This window comes from Macaca nemestrina, chromosome 9, assembly GCF_043159975.1.
Source record: "Macaca nemestrina isolate mMacNem1 chromosome 9, mMacNem.hap1, whole genome shotgun sequence".
In the NCBI taxonomy this organism is placed as follows: domain Eukaryota; kingdom Metazoa; phylum Chordata; class Mammalia; order Primates; family Cercopithecidae; genus Macaca; species Macaca nemestrina.
In genome coordinates this window covers 54,416,673-54,435,911 of record NC_092133.1, presented here as the reverse complement: position 1 = coordinate 54,435,911, position 19,239 = coordinate 54,416,673, and the positions used below count along the sequence as shown (strand labels likewise).

General features: G+C 35.3%; 1 protein-coding gene across 1 annotated transcript in view; it reads right to left on the bottom strand.

Moving 5' to 3' along the window:
- Positions 1 to 11,562: 11,562 nt before the first annotated feature.
- The window catches only part of LOC105466203 (ubiquitin conjugating enzyme E2 D1), a 35,701-nt gene continuing 28,024 nt past the window's right edge, over positions 11,563 to 19,239 (bottom strand). The window contains exons 4-7 of the mRNA XM_011715235.2: positions 18,540 to 18,617; positions 17,365 to 17,470; positions 14,284 to 14,377; positions 11,563 to 13,586 (exon numbers count right to left, since the gene is read on the bottom strand). Of these exons, the coding sequence (XP_011713537.1) occupies positions 13,541 to 13,586; positions 14,284 to 14,377; positions 17,365 to 17,470; positions 18,540 to 18,617 (324 nt within the window). The 3' untranslated portion in view covers positions 11,563 to 13,540. The remainder of the gene's footprint in view (positions 13,587 to 14,283; positions 14,378 to 17,364; positions 17,471 to 18,539; positions 18,618 to 19,239) is intronic.

Below are 19,239 nucleotides of genomic sequence, written 5' to 3'. Positions count from 1 at the left end.
GTTTTCTCAAACACCTGCTCACATTCTATTATTTCTTTCCAGTCCCCATAAATACTTTCTTATTTAACTGAGTGGCTTATTAAAATAATATCTTAAGCCAGGGCAGTGGCACATGCCTGTAGTCCCAGTTACTTGGGAGGCTGAAGCAGGAGGATTGCTTGAGCCCAGAAGTTTGAATCTAGCTTGGGCAACATAGTGAGACCCTTTCTCTTAATTAGTATTCAGTCACCCAAAAACATAGGCTTGAATTTAAAGGACTACACATACACATATGCATGAGTGTGCATGCATAAATGACTGCGAAATAGTACACAAAATTTGGTTTAATAGTGATTGTATCTGAGTATTACAGGAGTGCGTGGGTGGTACCCATTTTTTAATTTATATATATTATATATCTTAGTCTTCTTGTAAAACACAATAGTAATATTAATCTTTTGGTAACAATTTTTTAAAAACTCAATTCCTAGGAGAGGCCAATACTGTGCCAGACACTGTGCTAAGTTCTAAAAATACATATGGTTGGGCGCAGTGGCTCACGGAGGGATCACTTGAGCCCAGGGGTTTGAGACTAGCCTAGGCAACACAGTAAGACCCCCGTCTCCATAAAATAAATAAATAATACATACAAATATGATTAAGGCCTGATCATCCATTTAAATTTACCTGGTAAAGTCGGGGATGGCTTCCTAGAGTAGATGACATTTGAACTATTTTTTCAAGTGGGGAAAGGTTGAGATGCCTTCCAGAAAAGGAAAACAGTATGTGCAAGTCACAGATATTTATGAGGGCATGGTGTGCATATGAAAACAAAATATATGTGAAAAGGAGTGGTATGAAACAAACCTCTTTAAGGTTGAGTGGGGTTGGGTTGTAAAGGACTATGTATAATTTGTTAAGTTTGTTAGCAAAATATAGCCAAACAACTTCTTAGGCAGGTTACAGGCACAATTAACTTGTTTTTATAAAAATCCCTTTAGTAGGAGCACAGAGAATGATGGGTGTGAGGAGACTATTGCTTTAATCCAGGAAAGAGGGTCTGAGATTCTGAAGTAACATGGTGCCATGGCTCATACTCCAAAGGCCTAAGTATAATGGGCAAGATTCCATTGACTGGTTAAGTACATAGAACACAAGAATGACTTTAAGGATTCTACCTTGATAGACTATTCCAATTCCAATTGCATACTCTGCTAAGTTAATATCCCCAAGCAAATGCTTTCATTATATCATTGGCTGTTTACAAACTTGCACACTTCTTATTTGCTATCAAACCAAGATTTCATATCCAACAGATCTATGTTCTCCACCTAATCTTTTCTCTCATTCATTGCACACAGACTACCAATGCCATTCTCACTTATTTCTACTTTATTACCTTTGTTTGGATTCTCCTGTTTTCATTAATGCCTTCCCCACTTAAATATGCCAATTAGAACCCTAAGTATCTTCCAAAGCCTAGTTCATTCATTCGTTTAGTGAACAAATATTTAAGTACTTGTGTACCAGACACTGTAGACCCCAGCAAGTATAAAGATGCACACTGGGAATCATGGTAACACTGATGAGAACTATCATTTCCTCAACAGCTAAGAAAAGGAGTGACATAAAAATCAGAGATTTAAAGGATAGGGAAAGAGGGCATTTTAAGCAGAATGAACAATTTGACCAAAATCTGAGAATGAGAAGCACCATTCTATACTGGAAGTGGGGAGAGACTGGGATCCAATGAGAGCTGCAGGCAGTTTGGTGGGAGTCGGGAATGGCAGATGAGACTGGAGATGCAAGTTAAAACCACAAGAGTCTTGAGGACTTGATACTTTACTCGGTTCATGATTGAAACAAGGGGAGGCCGGGCGCGGTGGCTCAAGCCTGTAATCCCAGCACTTTGGGAGGCCGAGACGGGCGGATCACGAGGTCAGGAGATCGAGACCATCCTGGCTAACACGGTGAAACCCCGTCTCTATTAAGAAATACAAAAAAAACTAGCCGGGCGAGGTGGCGGGCGCCTGTAGTCCCAGCTACTCGGGAGGCTGAGGCCGGAGAATGGCGTGAACCCGGGAGGCGGAGCTTGCAGTGAGCTGAGATCTGGCCACTGCACTCCAGCCTCGGTGACAGAGCGAGACTCCGTCTCAAAAAAAAAAAAAAAAGAAAAGAAACAAGGGGAAAGAACCTGAGAACTCAAAGGGTCCTGATATACATATCAGATAGAAATGAGCTTCACTGTTTGAAGTTAAAATGGGTCCAAGTTAAAGTTAGGGTCCAAAGGCTAAACCATTAGCATCTCCCTTCTTTTTTCCATAGGTCCCTCTGCAAAACCACTGCTGAGGCTGTGGGGAACTATTTAAAATTTTTAAAGCTGATAACCCTCAAGATCAGACTTGGGGTTAGAGAGAATACTTTCACACTTCTGTGGATGATGGACTTGAGGGCAGGGAAAAGATAGGATGTTGTGGTAGTACCATCAAAAAATGAAGAGATTTCTGCTTTGAGAAATTCCACTGAGAATCAGAAGAGCTGGATAAAATAAACTTGTAATTGAGAAAGTATGAGAATGCTGCAGAAGTCATGAGACTTTCAGAAGTGAGCTGAGTATCTGTGGTCATTTTTCCCCTGGAGTACAGGTTAGAGGCTGAGAATTTCGGCTCTGTGCAGGCAGAGGAGCACTGCTGAAAGACAAACAGAGTTATTTGTGGTTGCACAGAGCTGGAGTGACAAAACCAGAGACTTAAGGGACCTCAACATTGTAGAGGACTACGTGCTCGCAAACAGGGTGTTCCCGGTAAGTCCTGCTCTGCAAACGCAGCAGGGCGTTCCCCATAAGTCCTCCTCTTGCAAACGAAGCAGGGCGTTCCCCGTAAGTCCTGCTCTTGCAAACGAAGCAGGGCGTTCCCCGTAAGTCCTGCACTTGCAAACGAAGCAGGGCGTTGGGGGCCTGTTTGCAGGGCGTTGGGGGCGTGTTTATATGTAAACATCTTGAAAATCCAGAAAGTCAGGGAAAGGTCAGAAAAACAACAATGTGTCTTGTGACTTGGCAACATTCCGCAAACGCAAGGACTGTATAAAATAAAGCGGAGCGCGCCATTCGAGGTGGCCGCCATGTTTGTCTTGTCTTGTGTTGTCTTGTGTGTTCATTCCTTTGTTTAGGAAACACGCGGACCCCAACACAATATGCAACTAGTTTCCCCCTCAAGTAAGAGCCAAAGTTTTCATTTTGTTGGGCAGCAGGCTAAAGAGCTAAATTTCTGAAAAAACATAGTGTAATTTTCTTCTCTTAGTATTGAGAAGACAACAGCCTGACAGAGGAAAGAGACCCCAAAGAACAGCCTAGGAGCAAAAACACTGAAGTTGTGAACTAAACTAACACCAATGATTTACAACTTCTCTTCTTCCTGCAGCACTTATTGATTTGGATGTGGCTAAAGGCTGAGGATTCAAGCTTGATCCCTTATTACTCTTCATGACAGAAGAACCAGTAGAAGTTTGGTGGTTGCATATAGCAAATGTAACATAATTACATATTTGAAGGGCTTTAGAGACAGCGGGTTTCTTGCTCAAGATGTTTGCCAAAGTCTGAGTCTCCCAGGAGCAATAGGCCTAAACTGTGAATCAAAAATACTGAAAAGCAAGGTGGAATTTCCTATAGCCTGTCTGTGCTGAGAAACAAAGACAGTCGAAGAGGGTTATGCACTATGAACAAAGATAAACTAGACATAGTTTGGGTCTAAATAAAACTGCAAGCCAGCCTCAACTAAGCAAAGGCCCTGACTGCATTAAGGTGGTCATCTTCACACTATTTGACTAGCAGAGCACATGATGTAACCTCTTTGGTGGAAGAAAACATCATGAGTCTTCACAGTTTTTTTGCACAATGTCTGGCATTCAATAAAAGCAGACCCACAGGTAACTCGGATACTAGAGTTAGCAAAGACTTTTAAATAACTGTGATTAAGAACTTCAAAAACTAGAGAAAAATATGGAAAAAATAAAACAATTTAGGAACTCATCCAAAAAACTAAAGTATGTTTAAAAAAATCAAATGGTAACTTAGAACTGAAAAATAAACCTGGAATTAACCACAATGTCTGAAATGGAGTTGATGGGTTTAAAAGCATATTGAAAACAGCAGGAGATAGGATTAAGGCTGGAAAAAAGGTCAATACAAAACTGATGCACAAAGGACAAAGAGGGAAAAAAAAGGAAAACACAGAAAATAGGTTTGAAAACATGTTGGATGCAGTCAAAAGATCAAATATATATTTTTTATACTGGGGTCCTAAAGGGGAGAAATAGAATGGGACAGAAGCAATATTCCATAAAATAATGGCTGAGATTTTCTAGAACTGATGAAAATATATCAACCCACAGATTCAAGAAGCTCTGTGAACCTCAAGCAGGATAAAGACAAAGAAAACTACACCTTGTAACACCATTGTAAAACTGACAAAAATAAGATAATCTTAAAAGCAGTCAGAGAAAATAGGCATATTACTTTTTAAAAAGTAATAAAACTAATAAGGCCAGGTGCAGTGGCTCACACCTGTAATCCCAGAACTTTGGGAGGCCAAGGCCAAGGATCACTTGAGGTCAGGAGCTTGAGATCAGCCTGGCCAATATGGTGAAACCCCTTCTCTATTAAAAATACAAAAATTAGCAGGGTGTGATGGCAGGTACCTGTAATCACAGCTACTCAGGAGGCTGAGGCAGGAGAATCGCTTGAATCCAGGAGGTGGAGGTTGCAGTGAGCCCAGATCACACTACTACACTCTAGCCTAGGTAACAGAGCAAGACTCCGTCTCAAGAAAAAAAGAAAAAAAAAAGACTAATAATAGCTGACCTCTCAATAAATTATGGAATCCAGAACACAATGGAATGACATCTTTAAATTGCTGAAAGAAAATACCCATCTAGAATTCTATTCCCAGTAAAAATACCCTGTAAAAATGAAGGCAAAATAAAAACATTTTCAAAACCAAGCAGAGTATTTTTCACCAGAAGACGTACACTAAACTAAATTCTAAAGGGAGTTCTTTAGTTAAAAGGTAAATGATCCCAGAATGAAACAGGAAAGCAATGAATACTGGAAAAAGTAAAATCGGAGGTAGGTATAATGATACTGACATACAAAACATCAGTGTCTTGTGGAATTTACCATATATATCAAATTAAAATACATGACAATAATAATAAAGGAAAAGGTAGGAAAGAGACAATGGAATCCTGGTGGTCTAAGGTTTTCACATTATAGGGAAAATGGTACAAGTAATAATTTATATTAAACTATAATCAGAGATAGATCTTTTAATTTAGAGTAATCACATGCACAAAGAATGTCTAACAAGTTATCAGAGGGAAAGAAAATGATACTGTTATAAAAACTGAATAACCCAAAAGAAGGCAAAAAGAAAGGGGAAAAAAATAAAACATGGTTAAGAAGAAAAAAACAAAACAAAACTGGGAACATAGTTGGTATAAACCCAACTATATCAGTAATTCCTTTAAATGCAAAAGAATGAAATTCTCTAATTGAAATACTAAAATGGTCAGATTGGATAAAAACCAAATTAAATAGAACCCAACTTTGAAATGAGTACTGGAGACACACATTTATAAAGGGACACAGAAAGGTCAAAAATTAAAGAATAGAAAAAGATATACACTGCAAATACTAGCCAAAAGAAACCATACTAATATTAGATAAAGTGGAGTTTAAGGCAAAAGCATTAATACAGATAGAGACATTTCTTAATGTGATATCACAATTGTATGTGTGTGTATAAGAGATAGTATCCAAGAATATGATTTCAAAATACATAAGGCAAAAATAAAACAGACAATTTCACAATCATAATGGGAAACCTTTTAACATATCTCCCTTAATGGCTGTGAGAACAAGCAAATAAAAATTATAAACACAATTAACAAACTTGATCTAATTAGCACATATAAACACTGAATCTAATAATAAAAATTCATATTCTTTTCAAATGCATATGATACATTTATCATAATTTCCATATGCTGGGCCATGAAGCAAGCTTCAGCAGATTTCAAAGAATTGAAACTATTCATATTATGTTTTCTGGCCACGGAGAAATTAAGCTAGAAATCAATAGCAAAAATTTAACTTAAAAAAAAAAAAAGCCTAATTGCCTGGAAATAAAACAATACATCCTTATATATAACTCATAAGTGAATAAAAAAATCAAAACAAGAATTAGAAAATATTTTTACCTGAATGGCAATGTAGATACAATATTTCAAAACTTGTAGGATGCAGCTAAAGTGGTACTTAGGGGGAAACATAGTTTTAAATACATATATCAGAAAAGAAGGAAGGTTTTTAAAAATTATGTTTCAATCTCAAGAAGCTACAAAAAATGAATCAAAATAAAAAACTAAAGACAATATAAATAAATAATATAAATCAGTGAAACAGAAAATAAATGTACAAAAGAAATTTTAAAAAATAAAATACTGATTCTCTGAAAGATTAATAAAGTTGATAGTCTTCTAGCAAGACTCACCAAGGAAAAAAACTGTGAGGAGATATGTATGACTACAGATACATATTACCTTCAAAGAGACGAGGATATCATGAACAACTCTATGCCAAATAGATCAACGATTTAGATAAAATGCACAAATTCCTTGAAAAACACAAAACCAAGTAACAAAAAACATATCTAGTCCATATATAAAGAAAACATAATTTATTATTAAAATCTTCCCATAACCACCACCACAACAAAAAAACTCTAGACAATATGCCTTCAGAATATTCTTCAAAATATTTAAGGAAAAAATACACAAACCTTTTTTTTTTTTTTTTTTGAGACGGAGTCTTGCTCTGTCGCCCAGGCTGGAGTGCAGTGGCGTGATCTTGGCTCCCTGCAAGCTCCGCCTCCCAGGTTCACGCCATTCTCCTGCCTCAGCCTCCCGCGTAGCTGGGACTACAGGTGTCTGCCATCTCGCCCTGCTGATTTTTTGTATTTTCAGTAGAGATGGGGTTTCACCATGTTAGCCAGGATGGTCTTGATCTCCTGACCTCGTGATCCGCCTGCCTCGGTCTCCCAAAGTGCTGGGATTACAGGCGTGAGCCACCACGCCCGGCCAAAAATACACAAATCTTATACAAACTCTTTCAGAGAACAAAGGAAACATTTCTTCACTCTTTTTATGAGCCCAGCATAACTTGAGGTATGAAACTTGACAAAGATATTCACTAAAGGAAATTATGGACCAATTTCTCTCATGAACACAGTTGCAAAAATCCTAAAAAAAAAAAATTGCAAATAGAATCTAGTGGTTTGTAAGGAAAACAAATACATCTCAAAGTGGGTTTCTATCCAGAAATGTAAGGATAATTTAACATGTGAACATCAATTTGTGTAATTCATCACACTACATTAATCAAAGAAAAGGATAAACATCACAATAATCTTGATAAATGAAGTAAAAGCATTAAATTCAACTTGTAACTCAGTAGTAACAAAAATGCTTTAAGAACTAGGAATAGAAAACTTCCTTGCTATGAAAGAAACACCATTGTTAATATTGATGTAGAGGACTAGTGCTCCCAAGTAAGACGTTCTGATAAGTCCTGCTCTTACAAACGAAGCAAGGCCATCCTTCCCTGTAAACAGGGAGGACAAAGGAGCCAGCTGCAAACAGCAGACCCTGGGGGCTTGTTTATGTGTAAACATCTTGAAAATCCAGAAAGTCAGGGGAAGGTCAGAAAAACAACAATGTGTCTTATGACTTGGCAACATTCCACAAACGACTGTATAAAATAAAGCAGAGCGCACCATTCGAGGTGGCCGCCATGTTTGTCTTGTCTTGTGTTGTCTTGTGTGTTCATTCCTTTGTTTAGGAAACACACGGACCCCAACAATTGACATATAAGAGTTTTCCCTTGGAAATCAAGAAAGGATGCTTGCTATTACTATTTCTATTCAGCATGATATTGGAGCTCAGGCTAAGGCAACAAAAGGAAAAAAAAGAAATGTGGCATATAGATTTGAATAAAATCATCTCTATCTGCAGATGACATGATTGTAAGTATAGAAAACTTCAGAATTGTACAAACTTCAAAGGAAATTTAGCAACGTTGCAGGATATAAGTTGAATATTATAAATTGCTTTTCTATAAAGAATATAAATATGATATGAACTGAAAAATAATTTTATAATAGGTTTTAAAAACTTGATACATAGAAATGAATCCAGTGAAAAATGTGCAAGACCTCTATACAGAGAATTACAAAACAATTAAAACAATTAGCCTATAAAAACAATTAGACAATTAGAAATTAAAGACCACCTAAGTACATTGAGTGATTCACATACATTGGAATGACTAGTCAACAAGACATATTAGTGACCCCAAATTGTTTTCCAAGGAAAAGTAAGGGTCTATGTCCACTTTCCTTGAATTTGAGTTTGTGACTGTTTCGTCCAATGGACTACACACTGTCTGACTTCAAAGGCGAGATCACTTAAAAAGGCAGCTTACTCCTCATTCTCTTGGAACACTTACCTCCAACTGCTCCCTCTTGGAAGTGGGCAGCCATGTTGTGCAAAGATCAAACCACTTAGAAAGGCTCTTAATAAGTGACCTAGAATATACCTGTCCTGGTGCCAATGTATGAGTGGAGAAACCTCCAAATGCTTCCAGCCTCAAGTCATCTGAGTCATCCTGAGCTAAGACCCCAAGTACCGTGGAGTAGACAGGCCATCCCTCCTGTGCCTCATCCCAATTCCTGACCCAACAGAATCCATGTGCATAAAGAAATGGTTGTTCTTTTATACTACTTAGCTTGGGGTGGTTTATTGTTCAGCAGTAGATAACCAGAACAAAAAAAGTCAACTTTACCAAAATTGCTCTGCAGATTCAATAAATCCCAATTAAATCTCAGGACAAATGGCAAATCTGACCCTAAAATATATATGGAATTACAAGGGGCCTGAATAGTCAAAACAGTACTGTAAAAGAACAGAGTTGGAGGGCACACCCTTCCCCATTTCAAAAGCTACTACAAAGTTACAGTAATCAAAACAGTGTCGTACTGGGGCAAGGCATAGTGACTGATGGAATGGAACTGAGAGTCCAGAAATAAACCTCTATAGTCAGTTGGTTTTCAACAAGGGTACTAAGGCCATTCAAAGGGAAAGAATAGTTTTTTCAACAAATTATACAGGCCTGATCTTTAGAATGGCCTGTTTACAAGATTTGCCCTTGGCTGACATCTAGAAACCTGGCTTCTGAAACCATCCCTGAGTGATAAGATGTGCTTGCTGTGCTAGCCTGACTAGACTTCTTAAATAAACAATGTGATTTATGGTGAACACCTGCTTTCCTTCTAGGAGACTAGAATTCTGGAAAACAAAGGATGCGTACGTGATTAGCCCCCAATAAAAACCCTGGACTTTGAGTTTCACACTGGCTTCCTTAGGCAGAAACACTATGCCCATGCTACTACTAGAGGAAGGCTTTACTCTTGTGGCCCCTGCAGGGAGCACACAGGGAGCCTGCACATGGATTCCTCCAGACTGCCTGGTCTGTCTTTCCCCCTTACTTCCCCCACTGTGTATCCTTGCCAGGTGGCTGTAATAAATCTTAACTGTTGAGTATGATGATATGTTGAGTCCTGTGCATTCTTCTATTGACACGCTGAATGTGTGGGACTGCCAAAACAAGTGTACCAAAAGTGCTAACACAAGTGGTGTCACAACTTCCCTCAATATGTATATTGAGTTTATAATGAAATATTTCATATGCAACCCATAGTGATATTTTGCACTCAAGAGATCTTAACAGTTTTTCCTGAGAAGTAAATTCTATGAGGAAAGCAGAGTTCAGACCTTCAGCATATGCCAGTATAATAAAAGCAACCTCCTCATGACAGAAGAAAGGCACATCTCTCTCTTGACAACAGTAGGACCTAAGAGAGTGCTAGCCAAGTTTTTAGAGAAATGTTTCTTATTACACAAAATACCCCCCAATATTAATACTCTCAGGTAAATTTTCTATTAGTTCAGTTCATTTACAATTTAAAGCCACATCCTTATATATAATAGGATAATGGGAGCAGAAATGTAAATGTAACAAAATACAAATAAGGATATAACATCTATTAGGCTGTCACCAGGACACTATCAGCTGTCTACAAATTTTCAGTTATCACCACTACTGAAAAAAGCTAGGGAAAACGTACTAATTACACAGTTTAAGAAGAGCTTGCAGACACATTACTCAGTTCAAAAAGAGAGAACAGAAATGACTAGTTATCTATCTACACGTAGGAACTTTTATAAGTGAAATTAGATGAGACGCTACCTGCTGCCCTATTTGTGCAACACTGCCATCAGAACGATGCAAGAGAAGCATTATAGGATATAAGACCTTTCATAAATAATCTGCATTACATTTTACAGCTATTAAATTGTGATTAAGCCTCTGCTTTAAAAAAAAAAATGTGAAAGCCCTACTTTACAGCTGAAAAGTGATAAAACTAATTTTTAACCAGATTTTTTATTGTATTAATAATCACTTAAAAGACTGAAACAAAGATAAACAGTACTTTCAACAGTTTGAATACAATGAGGCTCCGTTTTTATGGCCATGGCTAAAGCACTGATCACATTTTTCATGGCTGGTCCTAGGAAGATAGAGTAACAGGACTGATGATTCTACTGCAGAACTCAAATTTTAAAGCATTATCAAGTGGGCTGGGCTTTTGTGCAGTTCAAAATGACTACCAGTAAACAGACATGATATAGTCTCATGACCAATAATCTCTTTTAATTTGGGAGGAAAATTAATTTCCTTAATCTCTCCATTTGAAAAATACAGAACTGTGGGAGAGCAGGATGTTGACAAACATCAATGACTGAATCATTAGATAGATCACAGTGATAAGAAAAATTTAAAACTACAATGTATTATTTTTATTTTTTTCTTATGAAAAGTAACTTTTGAGTATTAACTCTTAGAGTTGTCCTTGATATGTAGTTCATTTATAATTTTTAATTTTCCCTATCAGAGTTTTAAGAGGAGTTAAACAGGTAAATAATGCAAAAATTAATAATTAAATATGGTTGACAGAGGCATATATGTAAAGCTTGTGCTTCAGGAATCATATGCTTTTGAGATAGTTGGAGGATGGTGGTGAGGCTGCTCTTACAACCCATATCACTGATGTGGGTAACTGCTGTAAATGGCAGTTATAAGTGTTCAGAATCCAATTTGAACATGTTTTCAACTATGCAACTTCAAGAGGTGGGATCCTAAATCCCCAAAAGACTACCCATTCCTCTCAGTCCAAGAAGTCCTTAAATTAATGCTTAATCCACAAAAAGGCCCTGGCTTTTAATCTATAGTTTTAATAGGTAACCAATGTTCTCCTTGTTAGAGTTAAGCAAAAACAATATACCCAAAATGGTGACCTGACTGATCATGACGCCACTATGGAACTCAGGGTTTTTAGCTAATTATGAGAACTTCTGCTTACTCCTCAAATCTAGTACAATCCAGATGTAAGCAAAGGCAAACGAGTTAGGCAAGTTTCAAAACCTTTAATAAAGAAAAAAAAGAAGACACTTCCAAAAATAAATGCCACACAAATGAAAGTTGTTTTTTTATGTTGTTGTTTAAAATGAAGATACTGAAGAAACAAAACCCTTTATCAAAATATACTAAATACTTAAATCTGATGATGTTGAGTGTTCAAATTCAGGGCAAATGTAGCTTATAATAATATAGCTAAGTATAATTTTTCATGATATGGCTGTTTTAAGACATCATTTTATAGATTTACTTTTTAAGCCTATATTTTCTTAAACATCCATTTCACAATTCATTTAATTATTTTACATTCATTTATAAAAACACATATTTTCTAACAATAGGTTATTTTGTGCTTTAGTAATAATTAACCATGACAAAATACTCAAGTGATTTAAATGCTTTGCTAATGACTACACCCATCACATATTCTTACACACTTCTACAGCTACTGCAATAATCAGAAGGGCTACAACTGTTCTTAAAAATGACACTCACTCAAGGTTAACAAGCATGCTAAACATTAAAAAGATGTATTTTTTCCCCAAGTTAAAACATTAAGACGTTCTAGTTTTCTTTAAAATCTATAAAGATAACCTGCTTATTTAAATCACTTTTCGATGGCAACTTATAAAAACAGAGGGAGGCATAATTTTAGAACTTCCTTTGTAACTTCTATAGTTAAAAAAAAAAGTTTTTCAAATTTTGATGGCATTAAATTCCATTTTATAAATTCTAGATTTTAAAATGTTAAGAAATGTAACGTCAGTTACATCGGGGTGGGGGCATTTTAATGAATTAATCTAGTGACTGTGCAGGTCTATAAAGACCTTCCTTTAGGATGGGTGATACTGCCTTATACTCATTTCAGTACTTTTAACAAATAATCATTTAGATATAATCCAAGACAAACCCCAAATTACTCTAAATTCTCCTTTACAGCAAGGGATCAACATATATCATCTTACAGACTGACAATTTGGTAAAGAGATACTAACCTAAAACAATAAAATTTATATAACTAATGGTGACTAATGGCAAACAAAATAGATCTGATTTTCACAATTTGGAAGTAATTTTCATGCAAAATTTTAGAGTTTTGATCCTTACTTATATTTTTATTTTTTTAAGTAATCAAGACAAATAGTAGAAAAAGCATTTTATTTATATGGAAAAAGCTACAGTAAGATCTGTAAAAGGTGTCAATATAATATTGCCTATACAGGAAAAAATTCAAATGTGAATAGCAACAAATAAAAGTTACACATCTTCCTACTTAGCAGTGCAATTAATTCACATTGCAATAAAGTTAAGTCAAGTATAACAAAATCAAAACAAGTGTTTCTCCATAATCAGTATGCTGAGAATTACAGTGTAAAGATCATTTCAGATTTAAGAAATCTGCAATCAATCTACAGAATATCCTAAGACAAGGGAGACACAGTTAATTCACTTAATTATCAGCCATTGGGGTTTTTCAATACTGTTCACAGGAAAAAAGTAATGAGTCGACATACATGTAAATAGAATATATTTAGTCTATACAGTAAAAAAATACAAATTATAAAGTGAGCTAACAAAGAATGAAATCTGAATACAGATTTATAAAACTGACATCTTAGACAACACATACAGTATTTCTCATGTAAAAACATCTAGTTTCAGCAAAAAATAATTTGGTTGCTTTTCAGCTGCATTGTAGATCTTGTAAGCTGAAGATGCAGATGTCCAAGTGTCTTAAAAACCATAATAAATGTCTTTCTCAATGCATACAAAATGATAAATGCTCTCATCACAGTCTTAAGGGTATTTTTGGAAGTTTGTTTTGTCTTGCTTCAGAAACACATTTAAAATGGGTAAAAATCAAATGGTTTCATGGTACAATGAAACAGTAAACAGTGCTCAATTTACTGCTAATGTTGAAAAAAACCTAGATTTTACAGTACTCTGGTATATATGAAAATGTTTTTGATTTTACATTGCATATTTCTGAGTCCATTCTCTTGCATGTCTGTTGTATCTGTAAATATACAAAAAGGATATAGTAAAAACATACAAAATATTTCAGAAGCATCTATCTATATAAAACTATATATTCTACCTTCTTATACTTAATTGCAATAATCACACATATATCAATTATTGGGTCAATGTGACTTAGGTTCACACAGAAATAAAACAGGAAAAATAATTTTTTAACTCATGGATTTCTCTGCAACCTACATGAAAATGTATCCAACTATACAAAAATCAAAATACAGAAACCGGCTTCTGACAGAAATTTACAAAAGCCAATCCTAAAGGAGCATTATCTACAAATTGCAAATAAACCTACAGTACTAGCAAGATGAAGCAGTTTGAGAATTAGGTCAGTTTGGATGGCCATAGAGAGAACTCCTCTTCCTTGGAGAAGATAATACATATTTAATACTTTCCAATGATTAAATTCTTTCATTTTTAATTTACCACCTAGAATATAAATACCTATTTTTCAAATACAGAGTATATACTATTGAACAGTAAGTGGGAAGGAACAAGATTTATCATAAAAGGTCTAACAGAGTTCTAAAAGAAAGGTTTACTCCATTGGAAAAAGATAAACAATATACACATAACGACCATAATTAAATTTACTCAAAACATATTGATAATATTCATGTTTTAGCATACTATATAGGAATGTATCCATACAGAAACTAAGATAAGTAAACACTTACTTTTCTTTGTCTGATTTATAGATTTGTGCAATATCTGGTACTAAGGGGTCATCTGGATTAGGATCACAAAGTAGAGAACATATGGACAATAAAACTAGATTTAAAAGAGAACATCATATTAGACAATAACCCTCCTACTTCATACAAATTACATATGTGAAAATAATTTTAGTGAATATAGATACTGTACTTACGAAAAAAATAAAATAAACACATCAAATTACATTTTATTCTACTTTGGTTGACAGCAATTGATCTTTAATTTTTAAAGTTATAAAATTACCGTACGATGCATAAAATACAAAATTATTTTAGCTTTTGAAGTTTTAAATTCTGAGTATCCATTTATTTAAAAAAATGTGAGCTTCCAAAGTAGCTATTAGCAACCTTTAAACTTGAGAGTTCTCTACAGAACAATCAAATTACAGTTAACAGTACAAACCATTTTGGATACGGTGCTGATATACCTTTTTATATTGGCTTAAAGCTATAGTCTGTCTACAAAGAAGAAAAATTTGTAAAATTTTTTTCAATGAATCTTTACTTCATGTACATTATTCGTATTGCATGCATTTAAAAATAATGTGAACAGCTATCTTTACATAGCTTGCATATTTTAAAATAGAAATGAAAATTGAAAAAGGAGTTGTTACTCCAGTATGTCAAAATCCTAATGCAAATAACTACACTAAAACACACACACACACACACACACACACACACACAATCTAAGTATCTGAAATAAGAGGGAATAAGGACTCTGGTTCCTCAACTGTCTGCTTCAATTGCATGCCACTACTCAGATCTGAGGAGGTTCATGGAACCCTCTGGACCAACCTCCCATTTCCACTTGCCCCCACCCCACTGCGTTTCTTTTCTATTTTCCTACTCTTTCAAGTCTAAAGGTGGATTTATAGAGCAGAGTTGACTCTTACAATGACAGGCAAAGGGGGGGTGTTATGAACTAAAGAAAAAATTAATATTTTATTCATCTTTCTTATCTTCTATCTGCCCAATGAAACTTAAAGCCTTGTATATTAAACCAACAGGGTAGATTTTCAGGGCTAACTTACAGCCCCAGAATGCTTCCCGACTAACCTCATGATAAAAAGCAAAAGAAGACGTTTAAAATATGGAAAAGCTCCAGGCATGGTGGCATGTGTCTATAATGCCAACTACTTGGGAGGCTGAGGCGGAAGGATCCTTGAGCTTAGGAATTCGAGACCAGCCCGGGCAACACAGCAACCCCATCTCAAAAAATAATAATAATAATAATAATAATAAGCTGGGCAATGTGGCTCACACCTATAATACCAGCACTTTAGGAGACCAAGGCAGGAGGATCACTTGAGGCCAGGAGTTTGAGACCAGGCTGGGCAACACAGCAAGACTCTGTCTATATTTAATTAAAAAAAAAATCTTTTAAGATAAACAAATTAAAAATTTTAAAAAATATATATAGAAAAGTAAAAAATATACAAACAAACGAGCAAGGTATGATCTATCTTATAAAAAAGTAAGCAAGAAGGAAGTTCCTCCTCTGCTCACCCCTACTGCCAGGAGCCATTTGCCCCAATTTCACTATCATGCACACAAACAATGTCTATCCTTTAAGGTAAGGAAAAGGGTAACAGTTAACATTCACGTAAGTGCCTACTATGTACTAGGTACATAGCAACCGTATATGGTAACACTATAAGAATCCCCATTTTTACTTATAAGAAACTGAGGCTGTTTCATTTCTCACAGGATGGTTTCCAGAATCTAACACTACTGATTCTTTATTAAAAGCTACCAATGTCAGAATATAAGTACTCAGTATCTGGCAGTTTGCCATTTCTTTTATATGTATAAGGACTTAGCGGTTTATGCCAAGTGAGATTCATTTTGTGACACCATTCCAGGAAACAGCATTTGAACTTGAATTACCCTTCAACACAGAATTTTTCATATATCTAATGCATGACAGTTACACTGTGTAACTGAAAGATTCTTAAAAGAATATGAGAATCTATATGAATACTGTAGATGAGCATCTGAGGTCAGAAAAACTACCATTCATAAATAATGGAACTGAAAGAGCCATTATTTATCCAATATTTGAAAGAGCTATGGCTGTGGATCCTGCTTCCTATAAACCTTATTACTTTTAAAAACATGTTGTATATTCAAGTAGCAATTATTAAAAATAAAAAATGAGTACAGATTGCTTCCATAAATCCCTTCAAGGGAAACATTTTCTTCAATTTTATAAAAACGGAAAACTTGATGGTTACTTCAGTGCGGCTGCTTCTAACCTAAACAATATTTTCCAACTGTCAGGTTCTCTTCTTTTAGAGAAACAATATATAAATTAAGAGTGCTAGCACAGTAAGTAGTATTGGCTAATGAAATAAAATGGCTTCAGATGGCCTATGTATACACCTGATAATCCAGCAAAGAACACCTATACACCTGTAAAAGTTGAGAATCAGCACAGATCTTGTGTCAGTCACTATAATGACACTCCTGATTATGCAAAGTTTAGACTAACATGCTATATGTATTGCATTATCCTAGTGTGAAATGTCTTCCATTTTAAATCATTTATCAATCAAATCTGGTATTTTTTTCTTGGATGAAGTAAAACAGCTGTAAAGCTTTATTACTGTCAACATTTCCATTTAATGAATGGGACAACTAGTCCCAAAATCTTCCTTTTACTATCTCTTATTCTCTCTTTTTTTGCAGAGACAGGGTCTCCTATGTTGCCCAGGTCAGTCCTGAACTCTTGGGCTCAAGCAATCCTCCTACTTCAGCCTTCCAAAGTGTTAGAGTAACAGGCATGAGCCACAGTGCCTGGGCACTGTCTCTTTTTTAAAAGATAACACCCAAGCTAAAAGGATAAAATGTCTACACTCCCCTCAACCAAAGCTAACTGCCAAAAGCCAGAGTAACATAAGAGCGGAGAGAGCAAAACAAAATCAAAACAGGAGAAAGCACAGTTGATTGTTGTTTTAAAACTTTAGTCCATAGGTAATTCTGTTGTATTTTTCCTGTCTTACTGTTATCAATTGTTTTAAATCTGATCGATGAAATTACCTTTTGATACAGTCAGAGCTGGTGACCATTGTGACCTCAGAATATCGAGACAAATACTTCCATTACTGTTTATGTTTGGATGGTAAATTTTTGTTGTGAAAGCGATCTAAACATAAAACAAAACAACAAAATATGACAATCACCTTTGAATCAACTATGAATAAAACAGAACCAATTTGCTCTAGGGTAAAATATGTTCAAGTTTACATAACGCTAGAGGAGAAAAGTCTTCGGCACAAATCAAATAATTATCTACTTTGTGCTACACATAGTTCTAGCTAGTGAGAATGTGAACACAAACAAGTCAGCTTCCTTCTTTCTCCCTCCAAGGAACTGAAAAGTATTTTGGACAGTGTAATAAATAAGTCTCTAGTAGCTGGTATGACTGGTTGAGTAGCATCTAAAGTAATTAACCATGGCTTTCATCATACACAGAAGTAATCCTTTTCTTGATTTGATTATTGGTGATACCTGGAAGTAACACTTGGATGTAAAAACAGGGTGCTGGCGCTGTTTCAGGGCAAAGTTGAGGGGTCTCAGCTAAGAAATCCATCAAGAACCCCAATTTTCCACAAGAGTTGTCATATCATTTCATAAATACAATGTTAATCTGCTTTTAACTATTTAAAATAATTATTTCCTGAGTGACAGAATCTGCTCATTTTTCCCCTCCCTGAAATCCCCATCATTTGCTTCCTCTTTAGAGCAAATCTAAATTTAACATGTGTTTCTCTCTCCTACCATACTAAATTAAGGGACTGTTTCATATTTACTTTTGGATTCCTCGGTGTAGAAGAACATGGTAGGTACTCAGTGAATGTTTATTGAATACTTAAAAAAAAAAAAAAAAAAAAAAACCGAGAAAGAAGGATCAACTTTGGAAAGATAATCCCATGAAAAGTCTGACTCTTAATCATAAAAATTTCCCAAACTACACGTATCCAATAAGAAGAGAAAGAAAAGCAAGGAATTAAATTTATAGCATGACAGATACTGACTTTTGTTTTATAGACTTAATAAAGTATTTCAATAAGAAATCAGATTTTAGATTCAGTAGTTTTTATAAAACAGAAAATGCTAATCTCCCCCACAGTCTTTGACATACAAAATGAGCTCTAGATAAAAGAGTAAAATCCCTTACATGGGAGTCACATCAATCATAAAAATAAAAATACCTTTGGTGGTTTAAAAGGATAATCTGTCGGGAAATGTACAGTGAGAAAGAAGACTCCACCTTGATATGCGCTATCAGGCTGAAATTACAAAAGATTTGCATCAGCATTTGATTACTGTATTTATTTGTAACGACAGTTATTTCCCCCAAATATTATCAGTTTGAAAAAAATGCCATCATGTTTAAAATAATTTCATTAAATATTACCAGTTTGAAAAAAATGCAACCATTTTGTCATAAGTTCAAATCATTTACCTTGAGAACAGGTTTCTCTTTGCAGGTACGAAGGAGGATTTTCCAACAATTAGGCTGACATCATAAAATTTAAAACAAAACAAAAACAGGACACACACAGTGGTGTGACTTGTCCAAACAAATCTGGTTATGAGTACAAGTTGTTAAAGATCAGTGTACACACAAGACTGCCGCGGGAAAAGATCACTGTCTGCGGCTGTAAGCAGTATTTTTTTTGAAAAAGGCTTGAAGCTAGTAAAACTTAAGTTCTGACGTTCACTTAATGACCAAGAATGGAGATGAACGGAAGAGGCTGTCATGAAAAGAAAATGCTAAGGACCCTGCTACACAATTTATCTGCCAAATCTTCGTGTAGTAATTATTTATAAAATAATGTAGAGAAACCCAAAAAGTCCAAAACAAAATTATATATTCATGCTACTATCAAATTGGGAATCAACTTTACT